This window comes from Protopterus annectens, chromosome 7.part0 (genome assembly GCF_019279795.1).
Source record: "Protopterus annectens isolate FY-2018-M chromosome 7.part0, PAN1.0, whole genome shotgun sequence".
Taxonomy (NCBI): domain Eukaryota; kingdom Metazoa; phylum Chordata; order Ceratodontiformes; family Protopteridae; genus Protopterus; species Protopterus annectens.
In genome coordinates, this window is record NC_056739.1 from 1975974647 (window position 1) to 1975999447 (window position 24801).

General features: G+C 38.2%; 1 protein-coding gene across 10 annotated transcripts in view; it reads left to right on the top strand.

Moving 5' to 3' along the window:
* Positions 1-2541, top strand: part of MEF2A (myocyte enhancer factor 2A) — a 1032288-nt gene extending 1029747 nt beyond the window's left edge. For all 10 annotated transcript variants that reach the window (XM_044078398.1, XM_044078400.1, XM_044078392.1 and 7 more), the window contains one exon: positions 634-2541. In XM_044078398.1, coding sequence (XP_043934333.1) covers positions 634-970 — 337 coding nt within the window. In that variant the 3' untranslated portion in view covers positions 971-2541. The remainder of the gene's footprint in view (positions 1-633) is intronic.
* Positions 2542-24801: the final 22260 nt, after the last annotated feature.

Here is a 24801-nt window from a genome sequence, read left to right on the forward strand (position 1 = left end):
CAGGGTAATACTTAAACAATATCAGCTAGTAATTAGATATTTACAGTACTTGTGTTCAAAGACGGATATGAGGAAAGAGGGAGGGAAAGCGGGGGATGAGGTACCCCTAGTGATCAGAATCAAAAGTCAGAAAGGATTGTGGAGGGGGGGTGAATGAGGGGGAATGGGAAGTGGACGGTTAAGGCAATTAACAGAAGGCAAAGTGGTAAGCAGTGAACTTGGAGAGAATCCCTCTGGTAACATGATAAGTCTCAAAAAGGTAGAGTTGTAACGTTAATTTAGTGGACTTTATCATTAAGATTATTATGGAATACCATTTAATTGTATGTCCATCAGCACATCATTCATTTGTTCTCTCTTATTATGTTTTACTGTGCCACGGTGTTTTGGTCACCAGGAGATGTGGATGTAGATATTTTCTCATAAGTGACTGTCCAGCAGGCCTACCCACCAGTTCTTTCACTTACTCATTATCTATTTTTCAGTCAAGAGGAGGACTAGCACTTTTAAATATGGTTTATTTTTGTGTGTCATTATAGTCTTTTGCAGTCTATAGCATAGAGTTTTGTAGGTGAATTTGTAACATAACTTTTTATTTCTGTTTAATGTGCTTTGTTAACTTGTATTTTTCAGGGCTGGTAACCAGTTACCTCAGGGTTCAAACCTGTCAGTCAATGCAGGTCAAAATGTCAGCGTTAAAATAGAGCCAATCTCACCTCCTCGGGATCGCATGACTCCATCAGGCTTCTCTCTGCAGCAGCAGCAACAGCAGCAACAACAGTCTCGGCAAGACTTGGGACGATCTCCTGTTGACAGTCTAAGTAGTTCTAGCAGTTCGTATGACGGGAGTGATCGGGAAGATCTACGAGGAGATTTCCATTCTCCCATCACCCTTGGAAGACCTCCAAACTCAGATGAAAGAGAAAGTCCTTCAATGAAGCGCATGAGGATGGATACTTGGGTGACATAAATCCCAACTACACTCCTTTTTTATGTCCTTTTAAAAAATGTTACTCTGTTGAACAGTCCTAACATATCTAAATATACAATTCAAAGGACAAGATAAAGTATCTATATATATATAAATATATATATAAAAAAACAATCAGGTACTCCATGCAGATTCCTTGTATAATTTGCAGAAGTCCTACATTTTGAGGAAAAAATAAGCATTGTTTCAATCAGGCACTTAACTTTTTTGTTTTATTATTCTGAACTGTTTGCAAAGAAAGATCGATTTTTTCCAGTCCTACCACACTAGCTTGCAGAAGCCATCAGGAGGATGCATCTGCCCAGTCATGTGTTTTATATGTGTTATTATAACAGTGTGACTGTAGTCGAAAAGTATGCTTAGTAGCAGCTGAGCTGTAAAACAGCAAAAAAGAAAAAGTAAGAGAGCTAAAGCAATACTGTATATAAGAAAAAAATGTATACTACCCAACATGGTTATGGGTGCCATTGTAAAGGGATATGTGGTCTAGGGCAAATGCTGCAAAACATTTTTGCACAAGTACAGTTTTACTGGGTCAGGAAAGCAACTATTAAGTTTATCTGAAAGGATATAAGTGGAAGCAATACATCAGGAACATGCATGAGATTTTCAGAAGAAACTAGCCTAGAAACAAAGAACAATTAAGTAGAGCATTAAGGAAGTAATATATTAATTTATAATTGGAATATGGTAAAAAATCTGTTTTGTGTTCATACCTAAAAAAAAAAAACTTGATTTCAGATCATGTATATTTTATATTGAAGAAAATGTAATACTCTTATGAACGATTACTAAATATAAATTTATATGTTTTTGAACAGTTTCATTTATGAATTATTTATATAAGCCAAAGCTGTATGTTGATGTGTTTTGTAGAGAATGCTTTTTCCAACTGTTTTTTTAGTTTTGCTTCAAAAAAAAAAAAAGGAATCCAGGCAAAACTTTGAAAAAAAGCCATGAACACTTCCTATACTTTTATGTAAATTAAATTTGAGCCAAACTTTTTTGTGTGTAAATAGCATTTTAAATATATTATCAGCATTTGGTGTAAGTACCTACGTATTGTATGGTCACCAGATTAAAAAGTATATTTTTGTGGATTGCCGCCAACTTGAAAAAAGGCGAGATCCTTATTAAGTAGAGTATTCACTGGTTAATATTTACTATTTTGTTAATATGCTGAACTTTTTTAGATCTTAATTATTGTTGTGAGCATTATTGTTTTTGAGTTCGTCCCTGAGGATTTAGTTCAAGGATTCTCCTTCTGTTGAATGTTGTTTAATATTAGCCCACATGCTGTACTGCTAAACTCACTGTAGAATCATTCTTGTAACTGTACAATACGAAGTGTAAAGAGTGTGGCATTTTAATCTTTAGTCTACACAGATTTAGCATTGTTCTAACCATGAAGTTTACTAAAATAGTGTTTTTTTCCCTATTTTTATCTGCCTTCAGTTGAAATGTATTTGTACCTGAAAAGGTCACATTTATTTGTTTCTTGTACAGACATGCCCAAACAAGACGAGGTAAACCTAAATAGTAATACAAGAGTGAGAGGGGAATCAAATTTATTTCTGTGAGTAACGTCTAGAGAAAATATTGGGCTGTATGAGAAGAAAAGACTTGAAAAGAGTGAAAATTATGTTTATGTATGTTGGGGATGGGAGGGTTTCATCTGTACCATAACAAGAAAGTCATGTTTAGGTAAGTAATTTAGTTCAGATTTTTTAAAATAATAACAAGCAATGTTTTGTATAATATAGATGATAACGTAGAGTATTTTAGTAGACTGTTGAGTTGTATTTATACAGATACCAGCTAGTTTATCTGAGGAAAAAGCCAGTACTCCCTACATTATGACTGTTAATATTATTAGACATTGATTTCAGAACAATCAGATTTTTTTCAGGTTTTAGAATAAGTTCCTACTGCTACCTTATCAATCCATTAATAATACTCAACTACTAACTGGTAACAAGAGGGTTAACAGTGGACACCAGTAAGTACAAAGCTTTGTAAACTCTCCATCACAGTTTTGGTTTTCTAGAATGTATTTGAAAAAAAGAAGTAATCTTCTTTTAGATCAGTTACCCTGCCCTGTAAGCTGTCTCAGTAAGTGTGGCTGTTTGTAGGAAATGATGCTGCTTGCCTAACTGCTACCATTTTTAATGTTTCATTTGGAGGGCCTTTATCAGTATGTAATTTATTGTAAAGTAAATTTTATATACTGAAACTAAATCTAATAGCTTCTGGAAGAGATGTCTATACTATGCCTCAGATTAAGCATTCTATTGGGCATTTGTCATATATTTGAAAGTGGGATAATTCTGACATACTAGAGTCCAAAAGTATTTACTAACCAAGTGTGTAGAGCTCACATTTGCTGGCATATATTCACCCATGTTTTGGGTGTTTGGAAAAGGTGCTTTTTGGAAAATGTTTGTCTAAGAAGTGTAACTGCCAAATGACTTGACTTTCTCAGGAGCAGTTCTCCTTAAAGAAATGTGCATACAGCTGAAAAGGGTGTATATCACTTGGAATGTATGTTCTGAAAAACGTTTCTGAAAAGATTGTTACAGTATTCCTAACTACACACTAACACAAAACTGGGATTGTTCAGTAATTAACTCAGGAAAATGTCAAGAATGACTCCCCAATCATGGTAGCTACAAAGGTGCATCATTTCAAAACACTTGAGTACATTTTTCATTTGCACTTTGTTGTCATTTTCCCCTGACTATGTAGTAGATCCAGTTTGTGAACTTCACTTATCAGATTGAATTCAAAATGTTTGCTATTGTGTTTACATGACGTTTACTATGGATTTTTTCAAAAGGAGTTGACAGAATGCTGTTTACTGTTTCTCATGTGCATTTTAAAATAGCATGGTTCTATGTATCTTATTTTTATTTGTGCAGATGCTTACTGAAAAAGGTTCCATTACCTGTCCATTGCTAGTCAAACAAAAGTGCCTACTTAAAAAGCACATAAATATCAGTCCATAAAATGGCAGTATAAGAAATGTGACAGATATATTGACTTACTTGTTTTAGTGTAGAAGACTCCACGTAATCTGTTTAATTCTCTGTTCCTATACCATTAAAACATTTCAAAAATATTTAGTTCAGGCCAGGAGAAGAATTTCCAAACAGTGGCTAAAATATTTTGCAAAAGCAATCTAATATATGATTTAGTTAATAAAAAATAAAATACTTCTCATAAGGAATACCTGTAGTGCGTGTACTCAACATGCATAGCAATTTTTTAGCACTCTTAAAAATAAAATTTGCTGTGCTACTGTGTAAGAATTAAAGAATTATTAGAGTAATATATGACATTTTTTCCTGTATTCCCAAGCCTTTGTACTGCAGTCCTGCGATGTAATAAAATTCCTGGTGTCTTATTTTTAATACAAAAACTGCATGTCATCTCAGTTGGTGAAATAAATGAGGTTTAGTGCATTTAATTCTCCTTTTTTAAACTAATATGTAATTACCATTGTCAAATACAAAGTCAGTCTTTATCTCATAAACTTCTCTTTATTATGTAGATCAGCATGTTAGGTTCAGTGATGCTTTAAAATATAGCAGAAAAAGAGCTACTTCATTCATACATGTTACTGTCAGCATCATGTTCTATCATTTGGACACTACAGTTAGCTGTTATTGCTTATGAGTTGATGGGATACCATTGTTCATTTAATAAAATTGGTAACACTAACTACGCTGCTGAACTCTGAAGCAGGTAGTCTCCTCCAAAGTTGATTTTTAAATCTTTATGTAGATGAAGATATGTACTGTATAATTCAAAAGACTAATAATGTAAGTATGTCAGCATTATGGTTTATTTTCATGCTCTTTCAGCACCTTTAATATATTCCAACGGAATATGAAGGCCTAAGATGTTGCCTTAAAAAATATTTTAGAAGAAATGTAGATACTGCCACTAGTAAGTTTATTCATGTTTTTTTACTTGTGCTGAACATGTTTCTGTCTTACATTTTTGTCCTTCCCGGAGACCATTTATGTAGCTTCTCTTTCTTGTGAAAAGCTGTTTCCATTGTGAACTTGCAACAACATACTAGCATAAGTCCAGCATATTTTGTAGAGTTTATTAGTTATTTCTTCTCGGGCTGCCCTCTTTTTAGTAATTCCTTGTTTGCAACCCATTGAGGTGACTGTAAGTTGGAATAATTCCTCTTTGATCCCATTTCATAGGAAATCCTTCATTGTGGCAGGCTTGAATACTTTGCACTGCTGTTTGTTCCTGCCCTTTCAGAGGGCCAGTGAGGTCCTGGTTTTAACTACTAAGGTGAGGATACAACACACAGGGTCCACATTTTTCATTATATCATTCGCTGACTTGAAGATACAGATGTTACAGTTGACTGTGAGGTGCCCATGGCTTCTGAACCACTGTGTGCACGCAGATGATGTTTTGGTGTCAAATCGCTGCTTTTGAATCATGAAGTGGTGAACTATCCCCACCAATCAGTTGGCAGATTTTCCTTTCCAGATTCTATTGTATGACCCGAGAGTGGGAGCTCCTGCTGCAGGCTGTGGAGCCCCTGTAGACTTCTACTTCATACAGGAGGTGTGGTTCCCTGAAGAGAGGCTTCATATTAGATTAAGCTAGCTCAGGGCAGTTCTTCAAGCCCTGAAGGCTTTGATGAAGCTTCTTCAGTTGTCTTTCTAATCAGGTCAGACAACCAGTACATCATGCATTATATAAACAAGCAGAGGGTCACAAAATAGTGCCCCTAGTACAGGGAGGTGGTAAAGGACACTAATCACTAGATAGGGATATTAGTCTTTTAGCACTATGCATCTTGGGTGAGGTGAACTAGCTAAAGGATTCCCTGAACCAGATCATTAACTGTTGTCATCAAACTTCCCTTGTTACGATCTCCTAGTACTGGGACTCTCCAGGTAAAAACCTCTGTTCCACTTAAGAAAATGCAGTACGCCTTCCTACTGCATAGTTCAGCAGGACAAGATGGAGTCATAGAATTAAGTGAGTTCTCCATTCTGTGGTACAGAAAATTCCTGTGTGCATTCCATCATTTCCAGTGATTCAATATGTCATGGCAAAGTTTATGGAAGAAAGACAAAAACCCATTATCTTTACCCCATGATGGCCATTAAGAGAGTTGTAGGAACTGAGGTCTGTAGCAATACAGGAAAACTTCCCATTCCTAGAGAGGAATGTCTCTCACTGTTAGATTGATACTTGGCCCTTCTTCAGGGTTTAGCTCTTGACATTAGTGCCCTCAGTCCACAGTATGTGCCAATGGGAGGAGGACACAGAGGTGGTTGAAGCTACCAAGAACTCTCCACTTAGCAGGCATGTACCCAGAAGTGGAAGTGGTTCTCAGTTTGGGTGAAGAGATACCCTAAACCACCCTAGTCAGTTATTCTGTAGGTGATCTTGATGTATCTCAGACACCTGTTGAACTCTGGCATCAATTATTCCACTATCAGGGTGCATGTTTAGGTTGTTTTTGCATATCAGGACCTTTCTTTATTATTCAGTGTTTTATTTTCACTTCAACAACTAAAACATATTTACAAAAATATTAACATATTCACACGTATATAGGTGTAATGTGTATGACTGAACTGCCCTAATGTGAAATGTAAAACTCTGACAAAATAAGTTCAATTATGCATAATAGCGGGAGGTGAATGAAAACAATAATATTGAGACAGGAAAACTATTTCCTCTCCTGATATTAAAACTAACCCTCCCCTCCCCCTGTACACTAGCCTCTGAATAGTGGCTGTGTTATGGGAAGGTTTTAATGACGTTAAGGTGTAGGGTTAGGGTTGAGGAAAGAGGCAGCATTATGTTTAGGGTTAGCGCCCATTACTAAAGAGGACAAGGAAGCTCCCTGCATTTGTCGAACAAACGTACATTTGGTAAAATGCAGGGGAACCATATATATATATATATATATATATATATATATATATATATATATATGTGTATGTGTGTGTGTGTGTGTGTGTGTGTATATATATATATATATATATATGTGTGTGTGTGTGTGTGTGTTTGTATATATATATATATATATATATATATATATATATATATATATATATATATATATATATATATAGTACATCATTAGTTTAGGGAGAAATAACTATCAACAAAGAGTACTAGTGAGTCATTGGGGTCTGGAATTTGATGTATGATAGTCAGGATGTCTTGTGAGGCCCAAGAAGGTATAAAATTTCAAAGGAGGGGTGATACTTTGGGAAAGATGTGAAACTGTTTAGGTTGGAAGACATAGGGCAGGCAAGGAAGGGACAAAAAGAGCACATCAGGCCCTTTTGGAGGATAGGATTGTGTTCCAGCACTGGCATGTTGAGTAATTTCATAAAGGGGCACTGCACATCTATTTTATTCATTCAGGAACCCTTCCCCTTAATGGGACCTGATCTTCATATTTCACAGGTTTAGCTTTCTGCTGTTTCAAATTGCTGGCTCAGCAGCTTTGTTCATTTCACAAAAGCAAAAAAAGAAAAAAAAATGTTTGCTGGTGGCCATTATCTCCACAAGGCAATTCGTGTGGCTGAACAGTCTTATGTGTAGGGAACTGTAGTTGGTCTTCTAAAAAGATAGGGTGTCCCTCACATTAAACTGACCTTTCCTCTCAGATGTAGTTCCATAAAACAGTGTATTAGCTTTCTGATTTTTATTTGCAGTGGTAGTAATTTGAGGAGAAAAGGCTCAGTTGTCTGAGCTCTGTGCTTTGGTATTTCTATGGCTTCTCCCACCCCAGTTGTTACTGCTCCAAGAATGCATCAAGGCAGACGTTGGAGTTTGCTGCAAGCAAATGCATTGTCAATTCTACAGTACTTAATTTGCCAGAATGTGATTACTGGCAGAATGGAGTAGGCTAGTGATCACCACAGATGAATGCACTTATGTAACAGCACGGTAAAAATGCATTTGTTATTACTCCATGTTTTTAGCATTTCACATTTCACTAGCTTTGTTTAGCATTCTGAGATCTCAGAAAAATAGCAAAGTTTTCCATTCAATCTGCAATTGCTGCAGCTCATGACTTGAAAGTTAACCTTTTGATTCTTAACATTTTTTTTTAACTTTTCAAGTGATATAGTTAATTTTTGAGAGAATCCAAACAGCCTTCCACCAGGAAATATTATTTTATAATAGTGGAAAAGATTATGTTTTTGGTTCCAGTCTAAGTTTTTCTCCTTCACAGATATGTAAAAGTTTTTTTTTTATTTGCCTCTTTGTTTTGCACTGTCTGCTTAACCCAAACTCAAAGTTCATTATTTGTCTCTGGCTGCTTTCTTCTGTGGTGCCAATCATTCTGTGGTAAAACTTTTCTTAAAGGGCATTCTTCTTAAACCTCAAAAAAGTGTCTTAGGAATCTGAATTGTGTTAAAGATCATTGATAACTATTCCAGTCAGCTCATTAAGTTCTCCTACAATTCTAACTAGAAAAAAAAAAACATTTTAGTGGCTGTTTCAATTAGTAAAATATTTGAATTACAAGCCCTTATGGCTTTGCTCCACACAGGTAGAGTTTTGTCTTCTACAAATCTCATCTTTATGTAATAGATTTTGTCAGATATCATTGCTAATCAAATATTTCAGTAACTTGAGTTCTTCTCATGTCTTCAAAAATCATATAGATCCACAAAAACAATTATGGGTCTCTATTTAAGGAAGACTGACCAGGTTTCCAGATTTGTGTTTGCTTCATACAAAATAGTCTGGACACAACAGTTCCCAAGTAAATTATAGCAAAGTTGTTTTCCTACTCGCATTCTGTTTTTTTACAGGTCTACAAGCAAACCAATTTTGAGTCCTTTTACAATGACTGCTTCTGCCTCTGCAGCTTTCTGTATGAAAGCATCTGCTGCTAACATTTGTAAGACTGATAATTTCTTTTGTCACAACATTGCTAAAAATTTTAAGTTGGATTTCCATTCAGATGGTAGAAGTTCTTGCATTCAGGGGATGCTGGCAATATTAATGGTTTGGGAATCCCTCCAAAAGCATGGAGAATCAACATTGTTTTCCATTTTTGTCTTTTCTTTGTTACTTCCATCCCTTCTTCCTTTTTTGATTTTTTCCACCATTTTAGCTGGTTTATTTGTGTGTTCTCTGGTATGTTGAGGCATGAATTTATAAGAGTGCTTTACATGGGGTCTGAAATTGTACACACTGAATTTCTTTAAGAGAAAGCATGTGGAGGATGCTTTTTATTTTGCATAAGATTAATGGAAGTCTGACCACTATTGGTCCTTGAAAGACTCGATACATCATTATTCAAAGTTGCTTATAGGTCACTTCCTTGTGAGACCTGTTCAAGAGATAACGTCTTACTTGCCAGTCTGCAAGCTGTTTAAAGTTCAGTGAGAAGTTGCCATAGCACAGTACTGGAGTGTTTCCATTAAAGGCAGTTGTTCAGTGTTTGTGTTAATATACCAGTGTTTATGTTATCTGGGCTAACTATGTCTGTATTTACAGAACTTGACACTCCCTTATATAATCTCCTACTAATACCACCTTCCTTCTAAATAGGGTTAGACATTGTGAGTTTTTTTGTTATTCTAGCTGATGGTTGTCAGTGGAAACTGGATGGAAAGGATAAACCATTAAGATAAGAATAACTGAGAAAATGAAATGGAAGTCAGTAATGAACTCTTAAAGTGAGTTCTTTACAAAACTGCACTGTTTTACATGTGGGACCCAGACATTGCCAAGCTTTAAAATAATCAGTCAGCTTTTCTAGGTGACTTGATGTTTGTTTAGATGTGAAACCAGTATATATTCAGCACTAACATAGTAAGCTTAAATGTCTTCTACCTTGTTTTAACTACTCTTCATCCTTCCTTCACAGTTAGTTATCCTTTTTATTGGTTTTGCCCAGTGTTGGTCTTTCTGTAGAATTGCAGGGTAAATAGTTGGTGTTTGGGTATTGAAATTATCTGCAACTTGGTCTTTCCTGTAGAAGTAGTTAGAGGTGGAGACTGTTGTTAATTTATGAGAAGTCATTGAAAGTGTAGCTGATATCACACCTTCTGAAACTCTGAATGCTTCTGTTTGACACATTTCCTGGCAAAGAAATTACATTTTTTTTGCAGGAACCTTTTCAAAAAGTAGTTTCTTGATATCTTGCTTAAGAAATATGCATAAAGTCAGTGAGAAATTGCTGTAGCATAAGACTGGGACACATTTCAAGACGTGTTAGCTGTTAAAATGTGTTTTACTTTTAAAAAATGTTTGTCGGTGTCACATTTACCTTGTGATATATTTCACCCTAATAATTTTGATGTGAGAATGTTCAGTTCTACCTTATCTCACTAACACCTCTGAGCAGTGGAATATTACATTTTTGGCAGCCTACACAAATCTTTAAACTCCAGAGCTTTAGCTAAAAAATAAATAAACAATAAAAAAAAGCAGAAGACATAAATATCTTGTGAACATTAAGTACTAATTAAACAATACAAACTGTACTGCTATCAATACAAAGTATTCTTTATAATGGCATTAGTCAGTGCATTCACAGTCTCTACATCAATGCTGTAACATAGGCATAAAATGTTTAAAAACCCAGAATTATATTTTTTCCTCTAAAGTTTCACAAACATATTTTCATATCTTGGAAACTGTAAAAACTAGGCATACACTGTCAAAAATACTCTTAGCCAGACTTCTGCTTTCACGTGACAGCAAAAAATTCCTTTCTGATTAACTGCTTACTGAAATATTCACAAAATATGAAAAGTTTTACTGAATGTATAACTAACAATGTAATCAGGACCAAATACCCTTCATGGTGTACTGTTTGCTGTACAAATATCAGTGACGATTTTCTTCAGCATATCTAAGATTTCACCTAATGCCATGCAATAAATAGTGTGTAAGGTACTTGGTTTTGGAAATATTATGTACATATGGAGATATTGCATGTCTTGATAGTCACTATCAAACAGCTAGCAGTATCTCCAGTATACTGTACTATATTTGAACTTTGTTAATGTATTTTTCTGACTCCCACATGACCGTTAACTCTGTGCCCCTCGATGACATATGGCTGTCTCAGTAATAAAAATGTGAATGTCAGTATGTGAATACAAGTAGCAAACATTGGTTACTATCCCCACTGCATGACATCATAGATTAACAATTTTAGTATCATATTGTTACTTACACCTTGCCCTTTCTAACGCAGCCTGAAACTAAGTGATAGTTTAGGTAGTTAAGGAAGCCAGCTCAAAAATGTATATAAATAGTGGTGCTATACAGGGTGGATAAGATATATGAATTTCCAGGAAGCATAACCTTCCAATGAAGCAGAAAGTAGTTGATCCAACAATAACAGACAACTTTCCAACAAATATGTAAACTTCGATCCACAAAAGATCGAGAAAAACAAAACGTTTTGCAGGGGCAACCCCCACACCATCTGCTAATTATATATACCAACTCCAGGATTGCACTACAGTGGGCAAATGGCACATTACATCAATCCACACTGTACCATGATCTCTTGGTGAAAAAGCCAGTACTTTTCAATCCAGCTTTTTCACTTGCCGATATGAAGCTAATTCTCCATAAGATTTTGCATCTGAATTTCTTTTCCTCCCAGCCTCAATTTGTAGGATACAGAGCAGCCTGCTATCAACACATAAGATGTGCAGGAGAATGTCTTCCTTGCACAGAGAGAGGTGAACTTTTTTTTAATAAACCTATTGTTTGATATTAGGCCATTTTAGTAAGATGAAAAATATGATACTCCAAATCTGATGATTAGTAAAAACCGAAAGTACATGAATGATACTGTTATGGTGAGTACTTTTTTTTCCTCAGTCTACCCCAGTGGTAGTATTTGTACCTCAAACAACTATTGGAAAAATAAATATGCTTTGAATACTGTTCACAGACTTCCCAAAAGACATTCTTTCCTATTTAGTGATTGACAAGTGCTCAAATACTGAGTGTTATTACATTTGTTCACCTAACGTTATTTGTCACATGGAGAACCCAAAAAGAGTAAGGAATATTTTCACGAGTTCTTAAAAAAATTATCATTTCATTACTTTTCTCATGAAGACTTCTGTCTCTTTGATTTTCTGGTTCTGAAATCTATCTCAAATGCTTCATATATATTTTATTACACTTCATGAGACTCTTCTTACAGAGCGGCAGCGTCCTTTGTATTCATAGCCCTAAAATAGCTTCTTAAAACCTAGTCTTTGTCTAGCTGGGATCGTTATTCTCACAGGTAGCATTGTTTTGTATTTAAACATTAACTTAGACTTCACTGCTGAATATGAAAACCACGTAGGCCTTGGGTTTAAATCAGCTAGGATCTATCCTGAATGAAAAATAGCCAAACACTTATACAGAAAGTTAGAACGCAATTGCTTTAGCTACTGTTTTGTCTGTTAGGGCTTCTTCAGTAGTTTATCTTTAAAATGTTTAAAAATAACAGAAAATGGGGCTTAGGTTATAGTCAGCTAGACACAGGAACTTATGTGCCACAGTGCAGAAGAACTGACCTAGTCTTTTCTAACAACAAGCTACAATGACCTGCATGTAACCAGAAACTTGTCTTTCATTAGATTCCATAGAGGGCCAGAATACATGTCAGACCAAAAACAGTTCAAGTTTTGCCATTTTGTATGCAATTTTTTTTAATGCATAACTTACCATATAAACAGAGAAGAAGTAAATATGAAGCAAACTCCATGCAACAGATATTGCCAGCTAATTGAGTTTCTTCACAAGCTTCTCAAACACATAGTTCTGCATATCTCAGAATAAACCTTAAAACATCCAAAATAATTTAGGTAGGTTACTTGATCAGTATTCACATCTGATATGCCAAGTCCAATGAGCTGTTTTACCTGCTGGTTAAAGGATGTTACCCAGGTTATTTTAAAAGAAATGAATTGCTGAAAAGAGGATAATGAATACCTCCAATGTTTTATTTTCACTTCAACAGCAAATAAAAAAAGGAATTACATTGTTTTGGGAAATTTGCCTCACATTATTAGGGCTGGTAGATGTTTACCACCCAATGTCTCCATCTTTTTTTTTCACTGGCTACCAGTGCATGCTGGGTTTCAGAGATCAATAGCAGTAGCTCTTTAGGAAACTAAGTCAGAGTTTCCCATCAATTGCTGTAGTTTGTTTGCCCCTCCACCACCAATGCTTTTATTTTTTGCAAAGACAGTTAGATTAGCATATATCAGAAATCATTGTGTAAGAAAATACATTTTGCTAAAATATTTTCTGACAGTAAAAAATCTAAGATTTATTGAAGTGTTTCCCCTTAAATCAGTGGGCATGCACAAAAATATAAGGTAAATCAGAAATCTGACAACTCCTGAAAAATGGTATTTATATACATATGCACATATATGTATGTACATGTATGTGTGTTTATATGCACCCACATATGTGCACTTGCTGTCTCACACAAAATGTGAAAGGAGTACAGTAGTAATGCAAATTTGTTTCTTTGGATGAACTTTCTTCACTTTGATGTGCAAGATGACACTGCTTTGCTATACTATTTAAAATTGCTTTTTTAATAAGAAGATTTATGTATTTGGTAAATGTTTATAGTCAGTAGCTCACACAAAAAAGATGTTCATGGTTTAAAAAAGTTTGAACCATTTGGCGGCACAAGCTGGACTTTGTTGCCATTGATGAAACAAACTGTTTTAAGAAATAATTTTAAGTTAACTTGCATTTTTCCCTGAATGTGTTTTCTTCATTATACAATATATATAGTAGAGAACTTTTTATTGGATGATTAAAATAATGCTAGAAATTGTTGTAAAATATTTGTATTCTGCATTCACTTAAGTAAAGATATTGGCTTTTACTGTGTACTCCAGTCTCTTTTGCTTTTTATAGTTGTCATTCTTTTACCCACATTTTGCTTAATAGTGGATTGCACTGAAAATCTGAAGTCCAGGTGTTCCTACTGTATGACTGTGGTGTAATTTCTACATGCTAATGCTGTTTTAGGAAAACACGTTAAATGTTTCTGTTCTCAGAATGAATGCAGAAGTTTCATCTATTACATAGGTAATTGAAGTTCCATTCTTTTGGGGGGAAACAGCATTTTCTTATGTAATTATTATAATTCCTGTTTAATTTGTTTTTACTTTTTCTGTATGTGATCACATATTTGCTGTTTTAATCTTTAAAGCATTTGCATAGTTTGCTGCATTTTTTTCTGAAAAAATAATTTTAGGTTTTGTGCTTTTGCAGAAATATTGTTATTGACAACATGAAACAGAATTATATACTGGACGTTACACTTTTAATCACAAAGGTATACTACAGGAGTTTCATCATTTAACAGTGTTGGTTCTCAGCCAGTCACATTTTGTACTGTTGCTATAGTCCAGTTTAAATTTGTTTTTGGAGCTTAGCTTCATACTGTTGGTTCTCTTGCATCCATCACTGTCGCCTATATGGAAGCATTGTTAGTATTGCCTTCAGTTTGTGGTGGATTTACTTATTTGAAAGTATTTTCTGTTTATTCATAGGTTTAATTTTGGTTAGAGCCATGTTTATGGCTTTCAAAATATAACATATCAAGTGTTGATTTCTCAGTCCTGTCCAAACACTGAAGCCATTGGACAGCTTTTCTTTGACACCCTTCATCAGCAAGAAACTCTTTACAAGTTCAAGGTTCTACTCTGCCTATAAACCCCTGCTGTATCTTGTTGCAACCAGTTAGCCACAGTGACATTTCCAATAGCTTGAGTCCTCAGAGGGAAATTATTGCAATTTTTCTTACACAGATAAGTCAGTTTTTTATCTTCCAGCTAATGGTAGTGAGAGCACAAGGGTAGATTTTTCAGAAGCTTTCCTCATCTCACTGTTTCAGTTTTATTCAGTACCTTAATATCCTCCCTCTTTCCCTCCATAGCCCTTGTCAAACATATAAGCCTTTGTTGTTTACTTTTCTGTTTTGATAGCTTCAGAGAAAATTCTTTTCTGTTTCCGTGGTCAGAGATAGGTGTAAATTTAGCAGGTTGGGAGCTACTTTCAAAACTGAGAAGGACTGTAAGCCAGGTTTTTAACAATGTAAAAGTTGCGGACATAAAATCCCCCACATGACCCATATCATATTTGTGTAGTTGTTTAGGGGCTTTACATCTGGAAAGTGAATGTTCTACTTGCAAAAAAAAATATTTCCTGCACTCTAGCAGGCAGGAGAAGCAAACTCATAATGAAGAGACTCATTCTTGCCAACACAGCACTGGTGGAACTCACAACCTCAGAGGACCAGGACATGGCATACCCCAATGTTCACAGACCAGGAAAGAAGAATGAGAAAAAGCAGATGGAGAAAGACTATCACACCTCCCAAGGTCCCTGGTATGGCTTCTTCCACCCCTAGGCAGGAAACTTCCACCATAGTTACTCCAGCCAAGTCTTTGCTCCTCCTTGGCACACTAGGCACCAAGAAGGAGGATTGGCAGTTTTTCATCTAAGCAGGAACTATCTAGACTGATGCTCTACAGGCCAGCCAAAATTTCTTCTTACTATTCCTACAGGTCCCATAGGAGCCTTATTCCATTAGATTAGGAGGAGATGATGCCTACTTTTGTTAAGGCACAGATTTGGTACTGTGTCCTCCCAGCTCCAACAATATCCACAGTTGGATAAGAAACCTTTTCCACAAATCAGGAAAACATTCCTCCTCCTCCAGGTCCTGTCTCAACACTTGTCATGTTGGGTCTGTGCCATCTCTTACTAGCGTTTATATCATGTTATCGAAAGATGAAAATAGCGAATGCTATTTCATCGGCCCCAAAACATCTAAACATGAAAATATCAAACATTCAGAACAGTGAATTTTTTCCCATGGAAAACATTTGCTGCTCCGAAACACATACACACAACACAAGCACATCAAACAAGCAGCAACCACACACATACACTTAAATTCCTACATCTAATGCTACACCAAACTAAACATACACTACTGTCTACCCACTTACCTTAACCCTAAACCTAAGGTCCGTCACTATCGCACACTCACCTAACTCCTGCCCTAACCCTAACTCACTTAAACCGCCCCTAACCCTAAAGTCTGTCACTATTGCACACACTCCTAACCTGCACCGTAACCCTAACTCACTTAACCCGCCCCTAACCCTAACATACAATCGCACACTTACCTGAACCCAACCTGTAACTTTCCACCACACTAAGAATAGCGAAGCCACAGAAACGGCCAACCAAATTCTTTCCCAAGGAAAGAATTCGCTGTTCTGCGGCTTTGCTATTCTTAGTGTTCACTGAATAGTGTTCAATATCAGAACATTTGAAGTTTTAATACTTCGATGTTCTGATATAGACCCTCTTACTATGGTCTCTATGGCACAGACTGATACTGCTTCTTCTGTGCCAATGCCAGTAGTGTCAGTGACTTCCTTGCCATCAATATGCTGACTCTGGGGGGTCACTATGGCGCAGATTCTTGATGCTGGTGTGGCTTTGTCACAGTACCTACTTTTCCAGCACTGCTGTTGGTATCAGAGTACTTGGCATTCAACATCTTGATGTAGAAGGCTCCTATTTTGACTTCAGCATTGAGTTGTTGGCACCAATGGTTGGAGCCAGTACTAGTAGCCTCAGCAGTTCCAACAACTCTGGCCCTAAGTACCTCTGTGGTTTGACAGTGCAGAGGAGAGCTGAACAAAGCTGTATGCAGGGAGTAGGAGTAGGGCCCACCAGTTCTACCACAGAACACCACTGAAGTTAGGGGCCTTTCACCATTCTTCACCCTGATTCCCTCTGGACAGGGGTGCTTGTAGGTTTAGTCTTTTGTGATCTGGGATTCCCTTTCTTGGAGGTTCTCCTCCTTGTCTTCCAAGAAGAGGAGGTGTACGAGGAAGCACTTTGACTCCCCTTCAGAGTCCACCTTCCCGGAGACAGGTCTTGACAAAGGGAAGATTCCTCAAATCCCCACCAAAGGGCACATATTTTACTGACATATTGGAAATGATAAGACAGAAGAGATCCTGGCCCATAGACCCCATCTCTTCAGAGGAAGACATGTTACAGGAGGCCTACAAGTCCTCTACTCCTGTGGCTTGGGTAGTGCCTCCTCTAAACAAGATTGTTGATATGGTTTGCTGCAAGGCTTGAAAGGAACCAGACATCACCAAACCCATCCCCAGAAAATCAGACAGGCTGCTGTGCACCCCCAAAGACAACACTGGAGCAATGTACCTCTTGTGGACTTCATAGTAGTAGCTGCATCCACCAAGAAAGATGGCCAGGATGACTCTCAAGCTATACATTTGGCAAGTCCAGGATGATGGAAAGGGTTGGGAAGCAGGTATATGTGTGAAGTATGTTTTGTGTAAGAGCCCTGAACTATGTGGTGCATATGGTTAGATTTCATGTGGAAATATCAGAGAAAACAGATGACATTCTGAAACATGCTACGGTCTCAACCTGAAACCCAAATGGCAACTTTGAGTATCATATCATTGCTAACCATGCATCTAATCCACAGTGCTATGGATGGTGCATTAAGGACAGTGGATTCTGGCTTAGCTATGAGAAGACAAGCCTGGCTGTCCCCTATAGATTTCATGGACCTCTTTAAGGTGGCACTCATCAATGTCCTCTTTGATGGCACCACCTTGAATGCCCAACAAGTTAAAGAGAAGTTGTTGTATTGTGAACAGGAGGGCAAAATGCTCACAGCGGTTGGAGTGGAGTTTGAATCTCCTCAAAGAAAATTCCATTGGAACCAGAAAGGGACCAAGAAAAAGAAGTTATGTACTTACCATAACGTTCTGAGTTGTCAATTTTCATGTATCCTTAACTGATGGTTTCAGTTTCAATTCCTCTGTACCATCTCGGCCACTTGCTAAAGCTCATGGCAATCAAAAACTCTCGAGCTTCCCCCCTGTACCCATAATGCAATTGGTTCATTACCTCAGATTGTGTTTGCTGACAGAATAAGCAGAAAAGAAAGAGGGAAAGAAAAATGTTATATTCCAATGGGGACCATGTCTGGGTCAGTTAGCATTAAAAATCAGCCAGATTGAGGTAAGGTAGAAATTACTTGTTCTTCAAAAAAAAAATTAGGTAGGGGATGGAGGGTGGGGAGTTGAAGATACATGAAAATCGACAACTGAGATGGAACATTATGGTGAGTACATAACTCTTCATCTGAAGTCAGTCAATTTTCATGTTATCCTCAGCAGAAGAGACATAGTCCCCAGCTACCTTATTTCCTGCGCGGACTAAGGAAGAATATTCCTAAGCACCATTGAGCTAAATGATGCTCTACCCCTGGAAACCAGATCCAACTTGTAATGAGTAATAAAGGTACGGGGTTTAGCCCATAATGCAGCAACACATATTTCATGCATGGATGTTCTAGCCTGAAAAACAGCTGATGTAGCTACAGCCCTTGTGAAATGAGTGTTTGGGGGTTCTTGAAAGAGTAATACCAGATTTAGAATAAATGAAGGAAGTGCAGTTGGACAGCCATTTTGCTAATGTGACTTTGGATACAGTTTGCCCCAATTTAGTATGTGAAAAGGAGATAAAAAGCTGGTCTGATTTCTTGAAATCTTTTGTCCTGTGTAGGTAGAAACGTAACTATGTACATTCAAAGAATGTAAACAATACCGTCCTTTGTTAGAATAGCTGGGGAAGAAAACAGGCAAGTTAATACAATCATTGATGTTGTTCTCAGGTACCACTTTTGAAAGGAACAAAGGGTTGGTTCTGAGTGAAACCCTGTTGTTATGAAAGACTAAATAAGGAGGTTTAGATGACAGGACTTGACTCTCTGATATTCTCAGTCTTCCAGGAAAGGAATTTAATATCATAAGTGCAGGCAGGTTTATATAGTTGTTGAGTGATTGCTTGTAATGCCAAGCTGAGGTCCCTGCTTTTTGAAGGGAGGTCTTAACAGAAGTGTACCTCTTAAGAAGGACTTACAGAGTTTGTGAGAGGCCATAGAAGAGTCTTTAAAACCAGTATGGAATTGCTAGCTGAACTTTAATGGCTCCACTGTCAAAAAGAGATGCCAAGTATTTGAGGATTTCATGAATTGGGGCTGAAAAGAGGTCAGTGTCGTTCTTTAGGGCCCAATATACAAACTTTTTCCATTTGCTAGAATGCAGTTTTTGTATGAAAGGTTTATGAGATGACAGTAGAATGCATTGAACAGGGGAGGAGAGCATTGGTTGTCTGGCTACTACTGAAATTGGAGATACCAAGCTGCCAGCTTCATATTGAGAATATCGGGATGTACCATGCCTGTTGGGTGAGAGGGGGAAATCTGGAATTGGATCCATTATCCAAGGTTATTTGATTATGTGAGGTCAAAGGAAGGGGAACCAAATCTGTTGAGGCCAAAAGGGGCTATAAGTATGACTTTGCTCTTGAGCCTAATGGCATTCTGAAAAAATTTGAGAATCAAATGTATTGGCAGGAAGGAGTAAAGGAGACTGGGGGACTAATCATGGAGGAGAGCATCCCTCAGATCTTCCCCATTGGGGGAATTAGGGCAAAATAACTTCCTGCATTTGTTGTTCAGGGTAGAGACAAATAAATCACAGCAAGGCTGGCCCACTGACCAAGAAATGCTCTCAGACACACACTGATTGTGGGACCACTCATGAGGTAGAAAAATGGACCTGCTTAACTTGTCTGCTATCACACTGAACTTTCCCTCCATGTGCGTTGCTATGAGAAAGCAGTTTGATGAAATCACCCATTGCCACACTCTCAGGACTTCTTGACATAGTGGATAAGACTTGGTTCCTCCTTATTTGTTGATATACCAGACTACTGACATGTCTGTTTGAATCCCAATCATTCTGGAGGAGAGAGCATTCTGAAAGACTTGCAGTGCTAAGAGTACTGCCCTCATCTCTAGAACACTGATGTGTAACGAGGTGTCTACGGAGGACCAAGTGCCTTGGAATGTTTTTCCACTGCATTGCCCCCCCACCCCAGCAGGAAAGCATCCGTGGTTGCTATGGCCTTGGGCTGAGGGGGAAAAAAGGGACGTCCTTGCAGTATTTGTTCTGAATGTGTCCACCATGTTAGATTTTCTTACAAATGGTGATGAAAATTTGTGTGGACATGGGATGGGTAAGTATTGACCATCGTGCTGCAAGTAACCACTGAAGAATTCACATAAGGTATCTGGCCAGGGGTACAATAAATATTGATGCTGCCATGGGGCCCAATGCTCAGAGAATCAGTTTGTCTAGCACTTTGTTCTTGTTAATTGTACTTGAAGCCTGTGTCTAAATTGCCTGTAGTCTTTGTGGAGGAAAAGAGGCTATGGTGATTTATGCATTTAAAACTGCACCTATGAATTTTAGGACTTGGGTTGGTTCTAGGTGACATTTTTCATAGTTGACAGTTATTCCCAAGGAGGAGCATGTTTCAAGAACCTTTTGTCTGGCTTCTACGAGTTGCTGCCTGGTCGTGGCAGTGAGAAGCCAGTCATCTAGGTATGGAAACACTTGGAATCCGTGCATGCTCAAGTGAGCTGCTATTACTGCCAAGCATTTCGTGAAAACCCTGGGGGCTGTGGTGAGACCAAAGGGCAGTACCCTGAATTGGTAGTGACTGGCTCCCAGCCAGAAGATTAAGAACCTACTGGATCATCTGTGCATTTTTATGTGATAGTATGCATCCTGTAGATCTATGGAGCACATCAGTCATACTTTTTCTAGAATGGACTGAACCGTGACCATCCAGAATTTGGTTTGACAAACTGATTTGTTCAATTTGCTGAGATCTAAAATAGATCTTCAGTCCCCTGTCTTTTTGGCACTAAAAAGAACCTTGAGTAAATTCCGTATACTACCTGGTCTGAGGGGACCTCTCGGATGACTCAATTTTCTAGCAGCTTTTGCATTTCTAGTGCTGCTTGATCCCTTTGGGTGGAACATCCAGGATTTTTTTTGTAAGGGGATATGGTTAGTGAAAAGGGAATAATATAACCTCTGGCTGTAATTCCCTGTGCCCATTTGTCTAAAGTCATTTGCAGCCATGGTCTCTGGTGTAGAGAAAAGCAAACCTTGACTGCCTTCAGAGGAAGACACACAGGGCCTCCTTTCAGAAGTTCTGGAAAGGTTTAATGAAGAACGAATCTCAGAAACCTTGGTTCCGCAGACCCCCCTGCCTCAAGGGCAGCATCTACCATTGGAGCTCCCCCTCTGCCCCTGGGGGATCTGCCACTACTTGTGGCGGGAAAGGACCCTTGGGACTTTTTGAACCACATTTTTCCACCAGTGCACTGGTTCCTCAAAAAGGGACTTTGAGGTGTGGAAAATGCACACCCACTGCATAAGGAGTCTCTCTGTCCTTTTCACACCTATTGAGTGTGTCTAACATAGACTTGAATGGTTCCACGAAGTCACACAAATGCATCCAGGCATGTCTCCTTAAGGTTATGCCTGAACTGATGGCTCTTGTTGTCCCTTCGGCTGCATGGGAAATGAACCTCATGGACGAGTTGGAAATTGAAGTTAAGGTGGCCAACTGAGAAGTTATGGAATCCCGAACTTTGTCAGAAATGTCTCCTGAGAGGGTATCCAAACGTTTAATCAGATCCCTCTGCAACCTCATAAAATGTGCCAGGTTATTCAAAAAACTTAAAGCAACAATCGATGAAGCATAAACCTGCTTCTCTATCCTATCCATCATCCTAGACTCCCTATTAGGAGGATGAATAATGGAACTTTCATCTGCCAGTACCTTTTTGGTGGCTGCTACAATGACCATAGCATCTACTGGTAAGCCCTTGGTTCAGAAGAGTTTGTTCAAGGGTGCAGTTATGCTCTTGTCTGGTCTCCAAGGTATTGGCTCAATAGAGTCAGGGGCTTTCAATGCCCCCTGAGAGATCAACTCAATGAGCTCATCATACGGCAGGGTCACTCAAGAGGTAGATGGTCAGTGCCAAAGGAAGTGCCCATTGAGCTGACATCCCTCCTCCAATAGTTCTGCATCAACAAAGGGAGGCAGCCTTGAAGGAGGTCCAGAGCCTCCAACAGAAAGGAGCCATCCAAAAGGTCCCACCACACCAGAGAGGATACAGATATTACTCAAGATACTTTTTATTGCCCAAAGGGACAAAGGATCTCACACCAATTTTTGGGTTAAACTGGCTGAGCTGATTTGTAAAGGAATCCTTCTGGATGGCCTCTGTGCAGTCTATACTACTGTGTTTCTAGGCATGGGATTAGATGGGCTCCTTGGATCTTCATGGTAAGCACCTGCACATAAAAATAATGAATGCATTGAGAAGATTCCTCCACTTCAAGGTAGGAGACTATTACCAGTTTTTGACCTTGCCTTTCAGACCCACCAAAGCCCCCCCCCCCAAGGTGTTTACTAACTGCATGCCTCCAGTCACAGCTCACAGGTGACTGTTGAGTGCACAAATATTTCTGTACTTGATTGACTGGCTTTTTGCAGACCTCACAATGGAGAGATTTCTCTTAGAATGATAGTATTTTAATCCAGATCTGACTATCCCTGGAAATCATGGCAAGCATGGCCAAATCTAATCTGGAACCTTCTCATGATTTAATTTTCATAGGTTGCCAGTGGGACAGTATGAACCAGCTAGCAGAAGTTAATAATCTATTGCAAGGTTTTGGGGCTTATGGCATCTTCATTTCAGATGGTACTTTATGTTTGCCTCAATATGCAATTATTACAGCATACTCTTCAAAAACAACAGAATCAGCCTTCATAATTCGTGGATCACAAGTTCAGACCATCAAGGGCTTGCAGCAGGAGTTTATGCTGGTAGAGAGACCCAATAATCTTTCAGCAGGAGTACCCTTTTTCAGGCCAAAGCCGAGCACCACTGGGACCACAGATGCATCCATTTTGGAGTGGCGGGACATTACCAAAAGAGAACAGTCCAGGGTATATGGATTCCATAGAGGCCATACTACACATCAGTATTCTTGAGATGAGGGCAGTTCTCCTAACATTGTAGACATTTCAGAACTTGTCTTGGGGTACAGTTTCTCTACTTTTGGACAGTATGGCAGTGGTATTGTACATAAACAAGCAAAAAGGAACTAATTCTTATTCCTTGTGCAGAGAAGTTATGAGGGTACGGTTCTCACTTACCAGGGTCCACAAATTGAGCAGGCAAATTATACCACCACAAAAATGGTCTTTCAATGGCAAGGTGAACTTCCGTATTTCCCAGAAATGGGGAAGTAGTCGCTGCAATATTTTTGCTGTGTTACAACTCCAAATGTCCACAAGTCTTCAGCATAGTTCAGCAGACTGGACAGCCCCCCCCCCCACCCAAGAAATGCATTTTCCATATTTGGCCCTCAGGTCTTTTGTATGCCTTTCCTCCTCTTCCATTAATACCAACACTCTTTCAGAAATCAAAGACTGCAAGGCACAACTCATTCTCATAGCTTGCTTCTAGACTTACCAGGTGTGGTTCCCTTTGCTGTGGCCTCAACTCAAGAAGAAGCCTCTTTTTCCACAGGACCCATCAGACTTACACTCCCTCCATCTAACCACATGGTTTCTCCACTTCCATTAATAGCCAGAAACTATCCATTCCCTCCAGATGCTATTGAGTTAATTACGGCTTTCCAAAAGCTATTAACAATGTGTACCTTCAAGGGTAAAAGGAAGTCAAAACTACTGTTTTGGTTCACAAAAATACTATAGTGCCAACATCAGCTTCACTAGCATCTGATTTGACTTTTGTGATGGAACTTTTCAATAAGGAAGCCAGTTATTCATCAGTAAATGTCAGTTTGCAGCTATTTCTTCTTTTCATAATGGGTTCCAGTACTCTTTATCTCCCACAAAACATGCAAAGTGTTTATCAAAGTAATTCTTTACTCTGTCTCCCATCTGGTCAAACTGGCTACTCCCTGGGATTTTAATTTTATGATGGAAAGACTAACCAAGCCACATTTTAAACTAGCAACTACTGTTTATCTCAAATTCTTGTCTCAAAAACTGTTTTATTGGTGGCAATTACTTTAGCAAGGAGGATTTCAGAGCTTCATGCTCTTTCTTTGCAATATCCGTATATTGTTTTCTCTCCTGATAGAATCATGCTTCAAACGAATCCATCATTTATGCCAAAGGCAGCTGCTCAGACTAATTTCATCAGTCGATACATTTGCCAGTTTTATTCACAAAATATTCAAATAAAGGTGAATATCATCTTCATTGTCTGTATGTGCATAGACAACTGTGTTCCTACTTAGATCTCATGAGAAGTTTCATGAAAGATGCACAACTTTTTGTGAGTTTTCACCACCCAGAAAAAGGCCGTAAGCTTTCTAAGATTACTTTAGCCAACTGGATGTCAGATTTGCATTTCACATTGTTATATCTCTGCAGATTAGAACATAGGCCACTTCTAGTACATTTTTGTGTAATCTGCCAGTGGAAGATGCTACTTGGCCATTCTTGCACACCAGTCCAGGGCTAGGGCTTTGTTTGAACCAGCTATTACTGAAGAACCTGTTGGCTTAGGCTTCCGTAAGTCAGCTGGAGATTTGATCCATTGGTTCCAATGCCCAGACAGGACCTGAGAAATCCATTAAGATATGTACTTACTAAAATGTAAGATTTTTCTGATCTCTGACAAGCACTGGAATGACCCTCCCATCTTCTGACTCTAAATTGTCATAATCTAAGGGACTTGTAGTGAGCAATCATACACCTTTTATTTTCCTAGTGATTATCTTCATGATACCTACCTGTGTTATAGGGTGCTTGGGGACCTAATT